Source organism: Eschscholzia californica, unplaced genomic scaffold, assembly GCF_041429995.1.
Source record: "Eschscholzia californica isolate CP2 unplaced genomic scaffold, dmEscCali1.0.p SCAF_6, whole genome shotgun sequence".
Lineage (NCBI taxonomy): Eukaryota > Viridiplantae > Streptophyta > Magnoliopsida > Ranunculales > Papaveraceae > Eschscholzia > Eschscholzia californica.
This window is the reverse complement of record NW_028238483.1, coordinates 18,158,167-18,178,181: the sequence shown is the minus strand read 5'-3', so window position 1 is coordinate 18,178,181 and position 20,015 is coordinate 18,158,167. Positions and strand designations below refer to the sequence as shown.

At 32.4% G+C, this 20,015-nt stretch overlaps 2 protein-coding genes across 4 annotated transcripts; both read right to left on the bottom strand.

The window, feature by feature from the left end:
• Positions 1 to 611: 611 nt before the first annotated feature.
• LOC147532141 (hydroxyphenylpyruvate reductase-like) lies at positions 612 to 6,359 on the bottom strand. Of its 3 annotated transcripts, none has more exons than XM_086650980.1 (4): positions 5,872 to 6,359; positions 3,460 to 3,898; positions 3,294 to 3,361; positions 612 to 887 (listed from the first exon to the last, which is right to left on the bottom strand). In XM_086650980.1, exons 1-3 carry the CDS (start codon positions 6,292 to 6,294, stop codon positions 3,342 to 3,344), a joined length of 882 nt encoding a protein of 293 aa, XP_086507106.1. In that variant the 5' UTR covers positions 6,295 to 6,359; the 3' UTR covers positions 612 to 887; positions 3,294 to 3,341. The 3 variants fall into 3 exon arrangements, with proteins under 3 accessions (XP_086507106.1, XP_086507107.1, XP_086507105.1); XM_086650981.1 differs by having other exon boundaries at positions 3,475 to 3,898; positions 5,872 to 6,329; XM_086650979.1 differs by lacking the exon at positions 612 to 887 and having other exon boundaries at positions 3,190 to 3,898; positions 5,872 to 6,329.
• Positions 6,360 to 13,661: 7,302 nt separating this feature from the next.
• On the bottom strand, positions 13,662 to 16,372 carry LOC147532140 (glyoxylate/hydroxypyruvate/pyruvate reductase 2KGR-like). Its single transcript, XM_086650823.1, has 2 exons — positions 15,450 to 16,372; positions 13,662 to 14,290 (listed from the first exon to the last, which is right to left on the bottom strand). The coding sequence occupies exons 1-2, from the start codon at positions 15,870 to 15,872 to the stop codon at positions 13,772 to 13,774; spliced, it is 942 nt and encodes a 313-aa protein (XP_086506949.1). The 5' UTR covers positions 15,873 to 16,372; the 3' UTR covers positions 13,662 to 13,771.
• Positions 16,373 to 20,015: the final 3,643 nt, after the last annotated feature.

Sequence of the window (20,015 nt, the reverse complement as noted above, 5' to 3'; positions counted from 1 at the left end):
TTGGGCAAACTGTGCTTGCTCGGTCTGTACAACAAACATGCGAAAAGGAACAATGGTCTGTAAGTTACCCAAGTCGCCTTGCTTAGCAACAACATGAAATGCATCATAACTATTCCTTGCTCTAATGTGGGTCAGTGAAATATCATAGTGCTTGATCATCACCTCTGCCACATCTACGTAACCATATTCAACAACTACATAAGAGCAGTTTCTCCGGATTGGTTTAGTTTCTCTAATAACTCCTTCATATCTTCTCCTCTTGTCTGACTCGTCAGAATTACCATCTCTGACCTAATTGCAGGAAAACTTTCCTCTGCTAGTTTTAGCTATTTAATCCAAAACATTTTTCAATGAACAACCCAAATCACTAAATTCTAATTTCTCACATGATTAATCATGGATTTTGTAATTCATAAATTTCATAACTTTTCACATTTATTAGTTAAGTAAACCAAGCAAAGCCATAGGAAATAAACAATCGCACAGGATACAAGAGATTTACGAGGTTCGATTAGCTAGACCTGCTCCACAGCAAACAACGACGCGATGATTTTCGCTATGATAAACAAACACAGTACACACGGGATTCGTGAAAATTAGACATCAAGACATCACAGGATTTCAATTTATATAGTCATTAAAACTTTAAACCCACAGACTCACCACCTCACCGATTTTCTCTTTCTAATTCCCAAAACACACTGAACATCGCTAACACTACAAACCGACATAACAAGAGCCCTGCTTTGCATACCAACCCTGCCTCAAAGATCGGTGCCATAATTTCACGCGCCGATTTGCTCGAAGATCGGTGCCATAATTTCACGCGCCGGTCGCAAACCGGATTAGATATCTAACTTTTATTGAAGACACTTTCAACAAGTTACCTGTTCACAACCCATTTTGATCATCATCTTAAACATGAAAATAAGATTAAAATGTGGAAAATTTTCTCAACTTCTAATATTATAAACTCAACATCAAATAGCTGATCTTCATCTCTTCTCCATCTTGAAACAACCACAACCTCAAAACACTAAAAATAATTAACCCATTGCAAACCATAAAATAAATACAGAATATTGTTATAGTTGAAAGTCGAAAGGAGATAATGATTGGGTTGTGTTCGAGAGATTTATATAGTCGGACAGTAACAGACCTTCTCAAAGGAAGGAGCAGAAAAAAAAATAAGGGAGAGGTAAAAAGGGAATCGAGTGAGGACTTGTAAAGCTCTAGCGAATTTAAACGGTAAGGGGGAGAGAAATAAAAACAAACTGCAGAGATTTAGGGGGGGTAGTGGTTTGGGACATTTTCATGTCCCCCAATGTCCGTGTTATTGGTTGGGGACATTTCAAATGTCCCCAAATGTCTGTGTTATTGGTTGGGGACATTTCAAATGTCTCCAAATGTCCCCAAATGTCCGTGTTATTGGTTGGAGACATTTCAAATGTCCCAAATGTCTGTGTTATTCGTTTGGGACACGAAATTAAGGACATTTCAAGACAAATTGTTTTTGGGGACATTTGGAGACATTTTAGTGTAAATTTGGAGAGCTTTTGGATAGAAAATGTCTCTCAAAATATGGAAGACACTTGGGGACATTTGAGTAAGGAAAATAATAAAAATAATTATTATTACCAAATCATATTATAATAATATTATCTTATTATTATATTACTACATTATTGTATTATTATTATTATTACTATTATTATTATTATTATTATTCTTATTATTATTATTATTATTATTATTATTATTATTATTATTATTATTATTATTATTATATTATTTTTATTATTATACATTTGAGTAAAGAAGGTAATAAAAATAATTATTATATACATTTGAGTAAAGAAGGTAATAAAAATAATTATTATTATCAAATCATATTATTATAATATTATATTACATTACATTACATTACATTACATTACATTATATTATATGTTATTATATTATATGTTATTATATTATATGTTATTATATTATATTATATTATATTATATTATATTACATTATATTAAATTATATTATATTACATTATATTACATTACATTACATTATATTATATTATATTATATGTTATTATATTATATTAAATTATATTAAATTAAATTATATTATATTATATTATATTATATTATATTATTATATTATATTATATTATTATTATTATATTAATATTTAACTATATTAAATAATAAATATTTACCAATTGTCCATCAATGTCCACAGATATCTACAGATGTCTACGAAAGTCGAAAAATACTTATTTGGAAATATTAATTAATTTTTTTTATTTCATATGGTAAGACAGTAATAATATTAAAAAAATAAATATCAACTAAATATCTATCAATGTCCACAGATATTCACGGATGTCTACGAAAGTCGAAAAATATATTTTCAAAGTAGTAGGACAAATTTATTTCGTATGATTAGACAATAATGATTACATTAATAATAAATGTCTACCAACTGCCATCAATGTCTTCAGATATCCACAGATGTTCACAAAAGTCGAAAAATATATTATTGAAACATGAGTACAAATATATTATTTCATATGGTTTGACAATAATGATAATATTAAAATAATAAATGTCTACCAATTATCCTTCAATGATGAGATAATAATAATAATAATAATAATAATAATAATAATAATAATAATACCCACTACACATTTTGTCCATGGATTCAATATGTTGAAATGTCCCCAGGACATTTTGTCCATGAACCAAATGTCTTGAAATGTCTCTGAGACATTTTGTCCATGGATTCAATAATAATAATAATAATAATAATAATAATATCCACTACACATTTTGTCCATGGATTCAATATGTTGAAATGTCCCCAGGACATTTTGTCCATGAACCAAATGTCTTGAAATGTCTCTGAGACATTTTGTCTATGAATCAAATGTCCTGAACTACGGACAAATGTCCCGAAATGTCTTGAAATGTCTCTGGAACATTTTGTCTCTGAGTGTCCTCCAATGTCCTGAACCACTACCCCCCCCCCCCCCCCCCCCCCTTACAGTTGAGTATGTCCTAATCTGCAAAAAATTTGTGTTTTGTATAATAAAAGTTAGCTACTTTCGGATATTTCCTCTTTCTTGCTTACTGCAGATTTAAAACAAGAGCAAGAGGCCCATTAATAGTTCAGAAAAAACAACTTAAGATGGGTTTTTTAGTTTTAGTCCAGCACTTAAGTGGCACAGAGGACCTTCTCTTTAAAGAAATTATCTTGTAGTTTACTAACATATACACTGTTACTATCAATACCTCATAAGGGCTTTTAATGTGGTGGATAAAATCACAGGCTTCCTCCTTTCAGCAGAACAGATTTTCACCTGCAACACCATTTTTATTCAAACAACAGGACTAAGCAAAGGCTTGTTTTGAAAGTGAGCCTCCAAGTTCCCAATCACAAGATCTGCCATGGCCTTACGCGTTTCTGACGTACCAGTTCCAATATGTGGCACCAGCACCACATTGTCGAGCCCAATCAGTTGCTCCGGCACGTCAGGCTCGTGCTCAAATACATCGAGTCCAGCCCCACCTAACCGACCTTCAACCAGTGCAGAGACAAGCTCAGACTCATCTACAAGAGGTCCACGTCCGATGTTGATGAGGACTCCCTTTGGGCCCAATGTGTCCATCACTTCATGATTTATAATGTGACGGGTCTCTGCAGTGAGTGGGCAAGCAACCACAAGGATATCACAGTTAGCAGCTAACTCTAAGATGTTCGAGTGGTACCTGTACTTTGAGTCATGTTTCTCAGTTCTTGAGTAATAGCTTATCAGGCAATCAAAAGCATCAGCTCTCTTAGCTATTGCCTTACCAATTCTTCCCAAACCAACAATTCCCACTCTCTTGCCGGAGAACTGCAGAATATAGTAAAAAATAGATAAACGTTTGGATGACATTTAATGTATAGTTGCTACTGGCAAATAATGAACGAACATTGTGAGCTATACAATTTCCCACCACTAAGGTGGGCACGCAACATTAATGCAGTGTCGTGGCTGAGAGTTTTGTGGGCCCCGTGCCAAATTCGAATTGGGACCTTTCATCCAATAATATAAAAAGTTACCAGCAAAAAGTGAGCAAAACTCAAGATAATTTAAATGTAGATAGATGGATAACCAAAAACGAATCCAAATGTATTCAGAAGATCTTTCAACCAAAAAAAAATGTATTCAGAAGAAAGTAGTTGTAGGAAAAAAATTCACTTCAAAATTTCCTCCATATAGAAAACCGAGTCTAAGAAATCCAGTCACTTATGAGCAAAAATCTATATTTATTCTATCTTGGATTATAAGTTTATAATTACAAAAAATCATAATAACGAAATTTTGACACTTTCATGGGACACCATTCAAAAAATTGCCTTTAGAAACTAAACTAAAGGTCTATATATAACAATTGCTTTCTCAATCTCATGAAGCTGGTCTGATTAAAATGGAAAAACAAAAAGAATTGGAGGCACGGTGATTCGAACTTAGGTGACTAAATGCAAGTCACTCTTGGTACCAACTAAGCTAGAAAGACTTTAATAAAAATGGGTCCTTTAGCCCTTTGCGGTGGGGTCCCAGTGCGAGCTTCCTGCCTGCACCCCCACCAGACGACCCTGTATTAATGCATGGTAGAGAGTATGTGTCCACTCGACATCAATGTAGGCTAGCAAAGTATGTGTCCACTCGACATCAACGTAGGCTAGCAAACTATGTGTCCACTCTCTCTATTCTCTTTGAGCTCTCTCTCTCTCTCTCTCTCTCTCTCTCTCTCTCTCTCTCTCTATATATATATATATATATATATATATATATATATATATATATATATATATATCGAACTCTATCTCCGTTATCCTTGCGAAGCCTCTAATCAACGAATCTGAAGCTTTCAACCGATGGTCCTGCTGGTCAGAGCCTTAGACATTGTCGTGGAGTCTCTACCTACGAACCTGCAACGAGATATCTTACAAAAGGGTTCCTGTGAAGCAGAAGCTGGACGACGAATTTCTAGAGCACAAGCTCGAAAGGGAGTTCTCTATAGTCTATCCTCCCCCCTTACATTCATCCTTGACAGTGGAATACACGTTTCGGCCCCTCTACGAGTTGCATCACCTCCATACGCTACGATCTGGGAGACACTCTTCGCCTTAACTGTATCCTATTTGGGTTTTTTACTAACTCAGAGGAACTAATTTGACCGTCAGGGTGCCTTTGGCCAGCACAAACCCACACTGTCGTCTTCTGATCTTTTCTCGGTCCACCAATCAAGAACATGACGATTGGACACCCGGCCCTCTAACTTCCAATCAAAGCAGACGTTGAACGTTGCCGTTCAACTGGTAACCATCTACATTCATTTCACTGAATTTTTCGCCAGTAAAACGTAGTACTTAATCGACGCTGCTTAGGGTCATCGATAAAGGCATAAAGCATAACCTCAATTTAGACTATCTCATTAGTGTTGAGAACATCTTGAGAGAGTTTAGGAGAAAGAAACTAAACATACGTATCAAACCACATTGGCAACAAAACCACAACAATATGGATTTGGCTTGGTCATCACTAATAAGGTAAAAACTAAATATACATATCACACATAAGACTCCTAGGTGTATCTTGTCTCATGACAAGCCGAAACACTGAAATCAGATTTCAAATTTTTAATGAAAACCAAGTCGGTTTAAGATCAATTATTCTTGTCAACAAAATTTAGTAGAGAAACAACGAGGCACGATCATAAGGTTTAGTCTTGCCTTTAGCAATAAACAATTTAACAGAAAACCCAAAAATCATAAGGCTAACAATCAAGATCAAGATCAAGAGCAAGAGCAAGAGCAAACCTTTGTAGTCAATTTGAAATCACCTTTTTTCCACGACCCACTTCTTACAAAACGATCACTCTCACAAATTTTCCTCAAAGTAGCTAAAATCAAACCAATAGCTAAATCAGCAACATCTTCAGTCAAAACATCAGGAGTGTTTGTGACCCTAATTCCCTTTTCTTTGCATTTCACTAAATCAATCTTGTCTAAACCAACACTATAACTTGATACTATTTCCAATTTAGTCAATGAATCGATTAAAACTGAATCAGCTCCAGCAGAAGAAGTTCCAACTATTGCTCGGATTGAATTTGAATTTTGTTCGAGAAATTGTTTCTGTTCTGGAAAATACCAGAACTTGAATAACTTAAATCTCTTTTCAAGTTCTTCTTCTAAGCAAGTTGACATTGGACATGTCACTAGAACTCCTACAGATTCCATTTTTCACTTAATGAAGAAGAAGAAGAAAAAATTAGGGTTTCAACTTTTTATTCTTCTTCAATTATAGAGGGAAATGGTGGACTACGTGATCAAAATTAAGAAGTGAAAATTGTGAAGAAACTGGGAAGCGTGTTTCGTGCTGTTTTTTTCGTTCGCAATACCAACGTGGCAGATGGAGTCTTGGAGAACGATCCACGTGGAACAATTGCTGACTCAAATACTGTCATTCTATGTAAGCAAGAGCATCTCCATTTCCACAATCAATTTCAGAAATTTAGAACTTTTTGTAAAAAAAGTTCATTACTATTGTGTAACTTATTTCAATTAAGATTGTCATTCATATATTGCAACTCCTCAACTTTTGTGTTCTCCAATGACTATTTCTACTTGGGGTGTTGGGTCGTGTCGATGTGAATTGTAAGACGTTCAAGTTCGGCTAGTGCTGCCTGTTTGCTCGAGTTCGGTCGAATAATTGTCCACTTTCTCGAACTCGACTCGCATATGTTTGAGAGAGCTCGAGTTCGATTCGTATATATTTGAAAAAATTCGACCTCGTATTGTTTTAAGCTCGTTTATCAAAATAATTCAAATTAAAACAACTTCCTAAATAATCAAAATACTTTAATGATCATTTGTCACATACAACAATAATGATTAATCATTCATATTCCAATGATCTTTTAATGGTGATATTCTATGTACAGAATTCAATAGAAATACATAATTATGTACTACGCTATTACAGGTAGTATGTTAAATGAGTTGTTCACGGGTAGCTCGAGTTACTAAAGAATGATCAGACTCGACTCGTTTACAGAAACGAGCATGATTTTAGGCTTGTGTTAAACTCGTACTCGTTAATCTTCAAGTCGAGCACGAGCAATATCGAGTCAATCTCGAACAACTCTTTAAATGCTCGACTCAAGCAAACCCCTAATTTCTATCGTTATTTTGTTTGCTTATGTGTCATTATGATTTTTGTAAAGAAATATTTAATTATTTTGAAGATATATACAAACTGGATTTCTATTGTTCTAATTTGAAAATGATGAGTTAGACGACTGATGTCTCAATAGGACAATTTTGAGATATCTATATTTAACTAACTTCACATCTCTTACGTATCCAAAGAGTTTTGTATTATAGGGAATTTTTAAGAAAAAAACTCTAAAAATCTCATGTAGCACTCGGAGTTACCAAAATCGAGAGATCGAGTGTTGCATTGGAGATGCTTACAGTCACATCATTTATAGATTTAAATTGAATTTTCATTGAAGAACATTTTTATAAAAAATTTTAAAAATCCTATCTGGCACTCAGATATTCTAATATTGAGTGCTGCATTGGAGATGCTCTTCGAGTGTCACATAGAATTGTTAGAGTTTTTGTTAAAAATTTAAACCATCTCCGATGAGACACTCTATTAGACACTCAACTATGATGTGGAGGTAACTATTTTATAGGCTCTTAAAATGGCGTCTAAAATAAGAGTGATTTCTTGAGTGTCTCAAAGTGCCAAGGCATCTAACTTTAAAATCTAAACCAATAACAAAATTTATTTTACAATTATTCTTTTATACTAAATTTAAGATTGATATATGTACCAAATGAAGTAATCTTAGAGAGTGTTATTGGAGACCGAAAAAATTTAACGAATATATTTTGCTTAAAGCATCTCCAATGCAAGAATAAAGTTGAAAAACTTTAAGTGCCACCTAGAATTTTATTGATGGTGCGTTTGGTTGCAGGATTCATGAATCCACGGATTCATGAGTCCTTAGAGCATCTCCAATGGGACACTCTAATAAACACTCTAAAAATCTAGTTGTCAAGTGTCAAATAAAGATTCTCTTTCCTAGTGTCAATATAGAGACACTCTACATTTGTTTGATCTCCAACGGAGATCTCTAAAATCTCTTACTTAATACACATGTCCCTCTTCAATTCAATAGATAAAAAGTAGTTGAAAAGCAAAGTTTTCTATTGGTTGGAATTATAAAGTAACACTTAGAGAGTCTCAAGTAGACACTCTCATTTTAGAGTTTCTCTCTCTAGACACTCAATAATAAAGTGTCTAACAAAGTGTTCCATTGGAGATGATTTTTTAACATAAACTCCAAAAAGTCATATGTGGCACTCTAAGTGTTAGAGATTGAGTGTCCCATTGGAGATGCTCTTAGGATTCATGATTCCACGGATTCATGAATCCAAATGGTTTCTTTTGGTTTGTTTGGTAACCAATAAGAATTCTAGGATTCTTCATTCTTTCATTTAAAATCCTTTGGTTTGTTTGTCTACTATATTTGGATTCTTACAAAATAAGATTCTAATTAAAATAATATCCTTCAAATTCACGAATAATATCCCCAAAACAAAATCTCATCCAAATATTGTCTCTAGGTAACAGAAATTTCATAAAATTTATTTTTTTCACGAAATTTTCAAAAATAGTTATTTCTTTCTACAAAATAATTATTTTAAAAATATTATATTTTTCAAAATCATTATTTTTGCGAAAATTATTATTTTTTTCAAAATAATTATTTTTTAAAAAATCATTATTTTTTTCAAAAATCATTATTTTTTCAAAAACCATTATTTTTAAAAAATCATTATACTATTTTTGAAAAAAAATAATGATTTTTGAAAAGAAATAATGATATTTGTAAAAAAAAATGATTTTTGTAAAAAAGAATGATTTTTTAAAAAAAAAATAATGATTTTTGAAAAAAAAAATAATGATTTTTGAAAAAATTGAAAAAAATAATGAATTTTTGAAAAAAATAATGATTTTTGAAAGAAAAAATAATGATTATTGAAAAAAAAAATAATTTTTGAAAAATATAATGATTTTTGAAATAATAATGATTTTTAAAATAATTATTTTGTAGAAGGGAAATAAATTTTTGTTGATTTTAAGTTTAAAATTTAGGTTTATTAATCCAAAATCCTAGCAAATCCCAGGGGTAGGGTGGGATTTTGATCCAATACAAATTTTGAAATTAGGAATCGATAGGATTCAAGAGTCCTAGGATTCTTGGTAGCCAAATAGACCAAGGATTCATGATTCCTACCAAATCCCACTTTTGATAGGAATCCTACTTAGGAATCCTGCAACCAAACACACCATGAGTTGTTTTATATGCAAGACTCATTCTTAATATGATGTAGCCACATTTGATTCTAAGACGACTTAAGAAGAAACTCAAGATTCGAGATTTTCAACAGAGAATTTCAATTATCCGCTCAATATTAAAAGTAAAATGACCCATCTAGAAAATGACACCTAAGTAATTCTGAAATTTTTAGAGTGTTGCATTGGAGATGTCCTTTGAATTGAAGATCTGAATCGTATCTTCTAGGATACAGAATCTCAATTCAGACTTCATGGAAAACACAATTTGAGTTAAGCATTGGAAATGCTCTAAATGAAAGTGAATCTTTGCAGAGTTCTTTTTACAATCAACCAAAGTAAAATTAACTCAACCAAGTAAAATTCACTACAAATACCATCGGGTTTTCTTCAGAGTGTTTTACTGGAGATAATCCTAGTGACACATAAGCTTCAGTGGCGTGGCTGAGAATTTTGAGGCCCGGTGCGAAATTTTAATTGGGGCCCTTTTATATCGCAATATGACAGTAAAAAATCATACACCCTAAATAATTATTCAAAATTAATTTGATGTATTATTGTAAGTATTATCTCAAGAACTCACGATTTCCTTAAATGATTTTTTTTTTTTTTTTTGAGAATTCGACTACGGTCTACGTTAGTCGTTACAAGGCATTGATGCATCATGGAGATGTAATGAGCACGATAACCGCCTAATTTAAACTGAGAATGAAAGAGGCCTAAAGCCCGACAACGAAGAGGCCTAAAACCCGATAAATTATTACATTATTCATAGCCTAAATTACATAGGATAAATCTTGATGGCAACTGCTTCCACTGAGACTCGATCCCACGACCTCATGGTCTAAAGAGGGGTGTCCAACCGTTACATCAAAGGGTGGTGGACTATTTCCTTAAATGAATTATAATAGTATCTGTACGACGAACTAAACATATGACTGCATAGTCTACAACTCTACATTAATAATAAACATAGATTATTTTTGCTCAAAAATCAATGGAGAAACAAAAGGAAAAAATATTAATTTGATAGAGAAAAACGGATAAAAAGAGAAAAAAAGATGAAAAAAAAAAAATTAATAGAGAGTGCGGAACAACTTGACCTACTAACTACTTAGAGGTTATGTGTGGGGGCCTACAAAATAATTTAGAGTCCATGGGTATATAGACCAAAATCATTTTCATAATAGGTATATAGACCAATCTTCCCAAAATATGGACATTTAGTCCTTTTACAATAAGGGCATAAATAACTCATACTTTATTGATAAATACCCTCCATGTCCCTCGTCTAAAAAATCCGGGGTTTTTAAATTTCGGAATGAATCCGGAAAGTTTCCCAAATCAGGGGGCGTGATTTGGGGGAGATATTTAGGCTACAAACTGAAAAGATTTAATAGGAAGTAACGGATCAAGGATATTTTCAAAAAAAGATTTTTCAAAACAGATTTGGAAAACGGATATTTTCCAAAACAGATTTAGAAAACGGATATTTTCCAAAACAGATTTTCTCTCTCATCCTTTCAGATTTGGAAACCAAATCTATATATCACTTTCACTCACTTAATTTTCAGATTTGGAAAGAGTATATTTTCTGAGATCAATTAGCGTGATTTGGGGGTTAATATTCAAAACATATATATCAACTTTCTCTCACTTAACTTTCATTTTTTACTCATACATAAACACACATTGAATACAAATTATGAAACAAGTTCGTAAATTATGTGTTATTTATGACGAGGAAACCATCATTTGTCATGTATACAACGTAATTTATCATATGCGTGTGTGTCATCCATTATGTACCATTGAATACTTAGATTATTTTCTGACATAAATTACTTGTTTTTTTTGTCATGTTAGGAAATGTACCATTGAATCCATTATGTACCATTGAATACTTAGATTATCCATTATGTACCATAAATTATAGTAACTTCTTAGAAAATGTAAATCTGAAATCATGTTTTTTGTTATTAAGCATGTGATTTATCATAAATTATGTATACTGTATAGTAAATAACACAACCTTTGTACGACTGAAAGGAAATTTTATTGAACAATAATCTGTGTTTTATTGTAAATGAAAAGAACATAGTAGACTAGGTAACTTAAAAACAAACTCCGTCAGAATGTTGCCTGAGCTCTCGATCCTTACTGTCTTTGGTCTTCCAGGTTTACGGCGAATCAAACATAGTAGTGTTTTTGACTCTTCATTAAATGTACATGGTTCATCGAAGTTAGGGACAGAGTTTATATGTTCCTTGTAAGTCTTCACGTAAGACTCCGTTGTCCAAACAGGATCATAGAAACAATCTTCTTCATCGTAATTTATACTTCTATAGGTAATGTGATGATTCTGTAAGAAATTTCATCAGTGCTGGTTTACTACAAGAAAAAAAAACATATGTATTAGTTAAAAAAAATTATAATCAAATTTACATACATTAATAATGAAACATTTAATAAAAAACAAATGAGATGGATCATAAATAACAGGTACAGATCAATAAATTATGTATAATGTATGGAAAAAATACAATTGTTTATTAGGTTAAGAGAAGTTTTATATGCTTGTCATGGCCACTGTTCTGGTAAAAAAAGGATGTGTAATGTTGGATAAATTTTTCATACTTTACGAACCTTTGATCATTAATACTATCATCTTACGTGAAATGTATGCAAATTGTATCAGAAAGTATGATAATTTATCGTAACGTAACTGTAATTTTTATTCTGTTACAAGAATCAGAAAGGATAAACATCAAGATATTATTAGCAAATTTTATCAGAAAACATGGAAAGTTATCGTAAAGTACCTGTACTTTATATTCTGTTATAAGAATAAGTGTGGATAATCACAAAGATCAAGAACTGTACAGACAGATGATTCTGATCTGCAAAAAAACAAAAAAAGAAGAGGATTTAACGTAGATCTGAAGAAATATACAATGAACATTGGAAGGAGAAATAACATACTAACATTGAACAAATCATTAAATAAGAAATAAACATCAAAGATCTTAAAGAATTATGAAAGTTTTAGAGAGAGAAAATATAAATCTTCCATTCGAAGGTAGTTAAGATTACAACAAAACAGATTCAAAGTTATTGAAATGGAAAACAAGAAAAGAAAGACCTAAATCAAGATTTGATGTTTTCAACGATTCTATATGAATCTTTAACCTAAAAAGCAATAAAGATAAGATTTTAAACCTGAATAACAATGGCTAGAATAAAGAGATAAACAATATAAAACCTAAATAACAATGGAGGTTTTGATGAAAGCTCTTGATTGAATATTAAACAATGAAATTTTTAACAGCTGGTGGTGAGTTTAATTTATGTTTAATGAAGATTTCGTTTTTAGAGAGAGAGATGGAAAGTTACCGGATTTCAGTTACGGAATATTATCAACATAGTAGTTAGTTACAATTCAAACGTGATTGGAGAGAGAAAATTGAGATAAAAATGGAAAAAATATCTTTAACAGTTTAGAATGTAAATCACGTTTTGATATTAAAGAAGGTTAATATAAGTATTAAATCTTTAATATGTATTATATGGATTTGTGTTTTCTCTCTAGATGAGACCAAAAGGACTAGATATCCATTTAAATTATTATTTAGGTTTTGAAATCCTTTTTAGGATTATAGAGGACTATATCTCCTATTAGGACCCTATTTTTGGTCTATAAACTCAAAAATTAAATAATTTATCTGGTCATGGAACATTATAGCACAAAAATTACCTTAGAGGTGAGTGCATATAACAAAAATGATGAGTGTATATAATAACAACATTTCTCAAACAAAAATGATACTGAAGGCCGCTTAGGGGACTCAAACCCACAACCTTCATATTATTAGGCATTTGTACCTAACCAACAGAGGTAACTTGAGTTCCTGCATTACTGACAGCTTTTACAACTATATATAATGTTCTTGTTACAAAATTTCAGAAAAAGGGGCCCAGGTGCGACCGCACCGCTCGCACCCCCTCACCCACGCCCCTGATAAGTTTTGCAGAGTTTCTTTAAACTCTCTCCCATGCAAAACAAAATTCGGATCTTAAAGATGTGTGATGGTATAGTTGAATTGAGATATCTCATCTGGCCACTCTTGTTTTCCTATTTGATGGAGTGAGCAAACACGGGTCCAACCAATGAAGAGATATACATTGCAAGTTTGCAACATATATACATACAAAAAGAAATTTGTAGGTTAAAGAATTGGAGCAGAGCAACTTCTTTTCATTTACCCTTATTCAATAGGTATGAACTATTATATTTCTGAATTTGAAGTATATAAATATTTATATATATATATATATAATGTCTAATCAAACCACCGGAGTTAGCAGAGGCTTGTTCTGAAAGTAAGCTTCCAAGTTTCCAATCACAAGATCTGCCATAGCTTCACTAGTTTCCCACGTATCACTTCCAACATGAGGTACTAACACAACATTGTCGAGCTCAAACAATTGCTCAGGCACTTCAGGCTCGTGCTCAAATACGTCGAGTCCTGCTCCACCTAACCGACCTTCAACCAATGCAGAAACAAGTTCGGGCTCGTCAACATGAGAGCCACGCCCGATGTTGATAAGGAGTCCCTTTGGGCCCAATGTGTCCATCACTTCACGGTTTATAATGTGGCGGGTTTCTTCCGTTAGAGAGCAAGCAACCACGAGGATATCACAGTTAGCAGCCAAGTCTAGGATGTTGGTGTGATACTTGTACTTTGAGCCGGGCTTTTGAGTTCTTGAGTAGTAGCTTATCGGGCAACCGAAAGCATCAGCTCTCTTGGCGATTGCTGCACCGATCCTCCCCAAACCAACAATGCCCACTCTCTTGCCAGAGAACTACAAATAAATAAATGACATTAAGAATTGAGTAAGATTCGATGAAGAAAAACATTTAATAAATGGTGAATTAAAATTTCTTCTAAATAAGCAAATGAAATGACCATCAGCACCAAAAAGATTTTCATAAACAAGCACATATGTGAGATGAGATCTTAGCAAGAACACAAAGGACTGCTTTCTGAGTTCTGAGAAACTGATTGAGTGATTAATTTTCATAATGTTATGAAATTGATATGAAGACTTAAATCGAAGTTGCATAGAAACAATTACAAGACAGTGTTTCAAAGTAAATCAACTTTTCAAATTTATAAGTTCTTGGCATACCAGTCTTAGAGTCTTGCCAGACAGATAAACTTCAATAGTGAAAGGTAAAGTAAAGAACTCACATGGAATAAGATCAAGAAAGGGAAGATGGAACTGATAAGATTCGTATCGCCTGACGAAAAAGACGGAAAAACATAAAAGAAATCTAGAAAACCATCCAAGTTTCATGATGCAGTTCAATAGAGCAGAGAAAACAAAATTATATAGTTGCCTTTGTTCATCAAAACCTTGATGCACATGCATAAATGCTTAGAAAGAGATCCATTCCCCATATAAAAACACCAAAACTCCATGAAGAATTCTTGGGCAATCCAGAGAAACAACTAAAAACCAGTAAACCGGAGCTAGAAAACATTAGTGTTATAAGCCGAAAGAAGGTAACATAGCTATGAAACGTTCATTGGGCTAGTGTTAAATAGCGGCATTTCCTCATTCATAGAGGTTTCAACTCCACCAGAGCTTGCACCTAAGGTGTGGACTCGTGTTGATCTGGAGGTAGTTATTTTATAGACGTTCAAGAGGACACTTTGAATTTAGAGTGTCCTCTTGAGGGTCTGATTGGATATGTTCTACCGTAGGTTCCCCTCCATGATCAAGTAAATTGGTTTTTCGAATGAATCTATTTTATTTTGGAATTTCATTCATATTTAGCACTATACCTAGTATATATACATTTTGTGAAGAAACAAAAATAAATTCAAATTACCACATATCAACAAGAAAAAGAAAACCTACACATTTGGTAACATATTATGATTATAATGATATGCAAAATCAATAATTAAGCAAAAAATCCACAATAAAAGGCTAAAAATCAAGATGAAAATCAAACCTTTGTTGTCAATTTGAAATCACCTTTCTTCCATGACCCACTCCTGATAAAACGATCACTCTCACAAATCCTCCTCAAAGTAGCCAAAATCAAACCAATGGCTAGATCAGCAACATCTTCAGTCAAAACATCAGGAGTGTTTGTAACCCTAATTCCCTTTTCTTTACATTTCACTAAATCAATCTTGTCTAAACCAACACTATAACTTGATACTATTTCCAATTTAGGCAATGAATCAATCAAAACTGAATCAGCCCCAATAAAAGTGTTTCCAACAACTGCCTTGATTGAATTTGAATGTTCTTTAAGAAATTCCTTCTGTTCTGGAAACTTCCAGAACTTGAATAACTTAAATCTCTTTTCAAGTTGCTCTTCTAAGTAAGCTGACATTGGACAAGTCATAAGAACTCCAATGGATTCCATTGTTCTTCAGAAGAAGAATAGAGGAGTTGGATTCTAGGGTTTTAAAATTGGTTTTGTTATCTAATGGCTAATACTTTAGGAAGTTTTGGTTTTGTCAGTAGTCACTGATTAGAATTCAGAGCCTATATTTATAGGAACTTTGAGGTGTTTGGATTTTTTTTTTTGTTGTTCAAATTGAGGTGTTGGATTTAGATCCGCCGAGATCATAAATTTGAGATCACAAGAATGGGACGGATATTTCAACCCAACGCTTAACAAATTCTAAATTTTCTTGTTTGATATAAACTAGTTTTTTTTTTGTTTGATATAAACTAGTTCCAAAAAACAAAATTGATATGGGGCCAAATGGGATGGACAACAACATAAAATGAACTTGTATAACATAACGGACTCTCCTTGGAATTTCATCAAACACTTGATTGACAAAGTAAGAGATCCACACTTTGCATACTTGTGTTTCTATTAGATTATAACATAATAACCTCTCTTAGAGCATCTCCAATGGTTCTTCTCCAAATGCCCCTCTAAATGAGCATCTTCTCCAAATTTGGGGCCCACTTTTGGAGGGGCTCTCCAATAGTTCCAACTCTATCCACCCCTCCAAAACATTTACTACATTATTTTAACCTAACATTTAAACAAAAACACATTTACTACATACATAGTAAATTAAAAAAGACAAAATAATTATATTAAAAATCACTAATATATTAGAAAAAAAATGCAAAAAAATTTGCATGAAAAGAAAATTAAACTAAAAATAGTCTAAAAAAATTACAATACATTGCACTACTTAAACTTAAACTTAAACTTCTTCATTAATATGGAGGTAAGTCTCCATTTCCGGATCCATCTCCGCATTAATGAAAATTTTTATTAATGAAAATTTGTCGTAGTTTTCAGTTTAATTTGTCTTCGTTTCGAGTTGTACTATCTATTTCTATTAATGAAAATTTAGTTATGTTAATCTTTATAAAATAAAATTACAATATATTTTATTTTTATTAATTAAAATATGTTGAAATGAAACTTAGTTAATACAAAAAAAATAAAATAAAGCAGGGACTTAAAATGAATAAGTAAGAACTTATACAATAAATTAGGACTAAAAAACTAATTTAAAGGACTTAAATTAAACACATAAAAGCAAAAGGACCAAATAAAAAGTCACATCTCATATGGAGAAGGTGAATAGTGCCCCTTCATGTTTGAAGAAGCACTATTCATGGTTCTTCAAATCTTTGGAGATTTGGAGAACCATTGGAGAAGGATGGGAGCTTCTTCCCTCCAAAAGTTGTACTTTTTGGAGGGATAGAGCTCCCATTGGAGAGTAAGAACCCCAATCAACACATCATCAAACACATAATGAAACACACAATCAAACACAATGAAAAACCCTATATTGTTTATAGTATAAACCCTAGATTTTGGTAAAAAAAAAAAAGACAATACCTAACCTTTAATCCATTCAAACAACACAAAATAAAAGTTAAACATAGAACATTGTGTACAACTAGAGTTAAAATACATGTTTCAAATCGATTGAGAAGGTCAACGAGTAACTTGGAGTAGATAGAGTGATTCGAGCAAGAAATTTAGACTTGACACGAAGAAATTATACATATTTGTAATCTGGACCATAAGAATCAACGGTCCAGATCAATATCAAACATCTCTCGTAAATGTTTCGACTTCATTGAAGAGGTTTAGTCACTTCCATTTCAGATCCTTCAGGTCTTTGGCAGTGAAGAAACTTGGACAAAAGATTATGTAATAACAGTTGTAGAACTCTTATCCAAGATTTTATGTATAGGAAGTCACCAATTGATTATGAAGTACTTATAGTTTTGCTTCCAGAAAGAGTTTCTTAAATTTTGTGATAAATATTCCAATGGCTTATTTCATGATATACTTTATATTTTACCTTCAAAGAGAGTCTTCTTTTATGGAACCTCAACTCTCACAATGTTTTAGTTCTCTCTAACTTCTCAAAGTTTTTAAATGTATATTGAAATTAACGAACACCCTAATCGTTATTAAATCTCAATAGGACAGAAAATAATATGAACTTTTGCAGTTCACACTTGATAGACACAATGAATAGAATTATCGTATTTATAAGCCCGATTTCCAGAATTTAGAACACTGAATTTCCGTAATCATCCTAAATGTTCCAGGTGATTCTTTCATAAAATATTTATGAGTTCAATTTGGACTTGAAATCACACATTTAGAACGGTAGTACTTGATCTATAGTCAGAAATTATGGCTATCAATATGCACTTGTCATTCTCAACAAAAAAAAATGCACTTGTCAAATTTGTATTGTATCAGTAAAACAATGTCCATATCGAATAGGGATATAACGACATAAAATCAACTAATTATTTGATATCATTATTATTTTCTTTTTAGAATAAAATGTCGTGTATTTTTATCAATCAAAGGCTTAGATAAGTTTTTATTATGCCGAGGATAGAGATTTGTATTATCAATAAAACTAAAAAATGGATGATAGAGCTTTTTAAATTAGATATCCAATTTTATATGACCGATGATATTTTTCAAAATTTAGTAAGAGAATTCAACATATTTGGAATATTAGTTTTTTTTTTAAGAGTGTCCAACATTAGTTTTTTTTTTTTTTGTTGAGAAAGTGTCCAACATTAGTTTAACTTTTGATATCTATAACCTAACATTTAGACCCCTAAATATCTCTACAGTAGCTATTTTGTTATAAAAGCCACAACTTAATATGAAATCAAAACTAATGAAAAGATTAGTGGCCGGTTTGGATTAGCTTGTAAGAACCAGCATTCACCTTTTGTTTGAAAAGCTGAACCAAAAACAACCCATCTTCTTCTTCTTATTGCTCATGGAAATCAGTCACAACCAGACCCAAAAATCTTCTAAAAAGTGGAAAGTTTTAGCCGTTTAGATTAAACCCATCACTGATTCAGATAACTATTTCAGACCAAAAATTGATTTTTGCTCATAAGATTTTTAGGACAGAAATAGAAGTCGGTCTCTTTTACTTATTCTTCTTGGGTGTTGTTTTCAGAAAGCCGAACGATGATGACTATTCGACCGACCCGATACTTTACCACCTAAAGCTTCCAGCCACACGCGGGAAGAGTTCTCACTCACTCAGATCTGACTCCATGTCCCATATCTACTCAGTTCTGTCTCAAGATATGATCTACTCAGTTTTGTCTCAAGATATGACCTACTCATTTCTGTCTCAAGATATGACCTACTTAGTTCTGTCTCGAGATTTGACCTACTCAGTTCTGTCTCGAGATTTGACCTACTCAGTTATGTATCAAGATATGACCAACTCAGTTCCGTCTCGAGATATGACCTACTCAGTTCTGTCTCAAGATATGACCAACTCAGTTCTGTCTCGAGATATGACCTACTCAGATTTGATTCGAGATTCCAAGCCTGCAGATACCTAAGGTCGGGAATTTGGTAAGGTTTACTTCCTCATCAGGTCAGGATGGGCGAGCTTTGAAATTTTATGTTCATTAAGGTTATCATGTGGACTCTGACGGAGAATTACCGAAAATTGGATTCTAATACCTGTCCAGAGCCTCATATTCTTCTGATTTTTCGAGTTTTGGGTTTTTTAGTTTCAATTATGGACAAAACTTAAGACACACCGAGTGGTATGCCCTTATGTTAGCCAAATAGGCACTCCCAAACCAAATATATATATATATATATATATATATATATATTAGCGTATAGCCTGTGCCTCTGGCACCGAAGTTTTTCTCTAACACTTAACATAAGATTAATATTTAGACTTCTTAGCAATCGTACACCATATCCACCACGCCCGCAAAGAATAATAATAATAACATTTATAAATGCATGTTGGCTCCTCTTTATTTGCAACAATAACAATAATAGAATACCTTTCATAAAAAAAAAACAATAATAGAATATAATATGTAAACACATCAGTTAAACTGTAGCAAGACCTAAAGCCATTGAAGAACCGATACCTATACATACTGATCTGTATCTTGAACGGAAATAATCACGTATCAAGAGAAATATGAGAATTCTATTTGATTGCAATTTTAATGAATTTCTAGTAATGTAATGATTTCAAATAATAAAAGAGAAGCATTACAA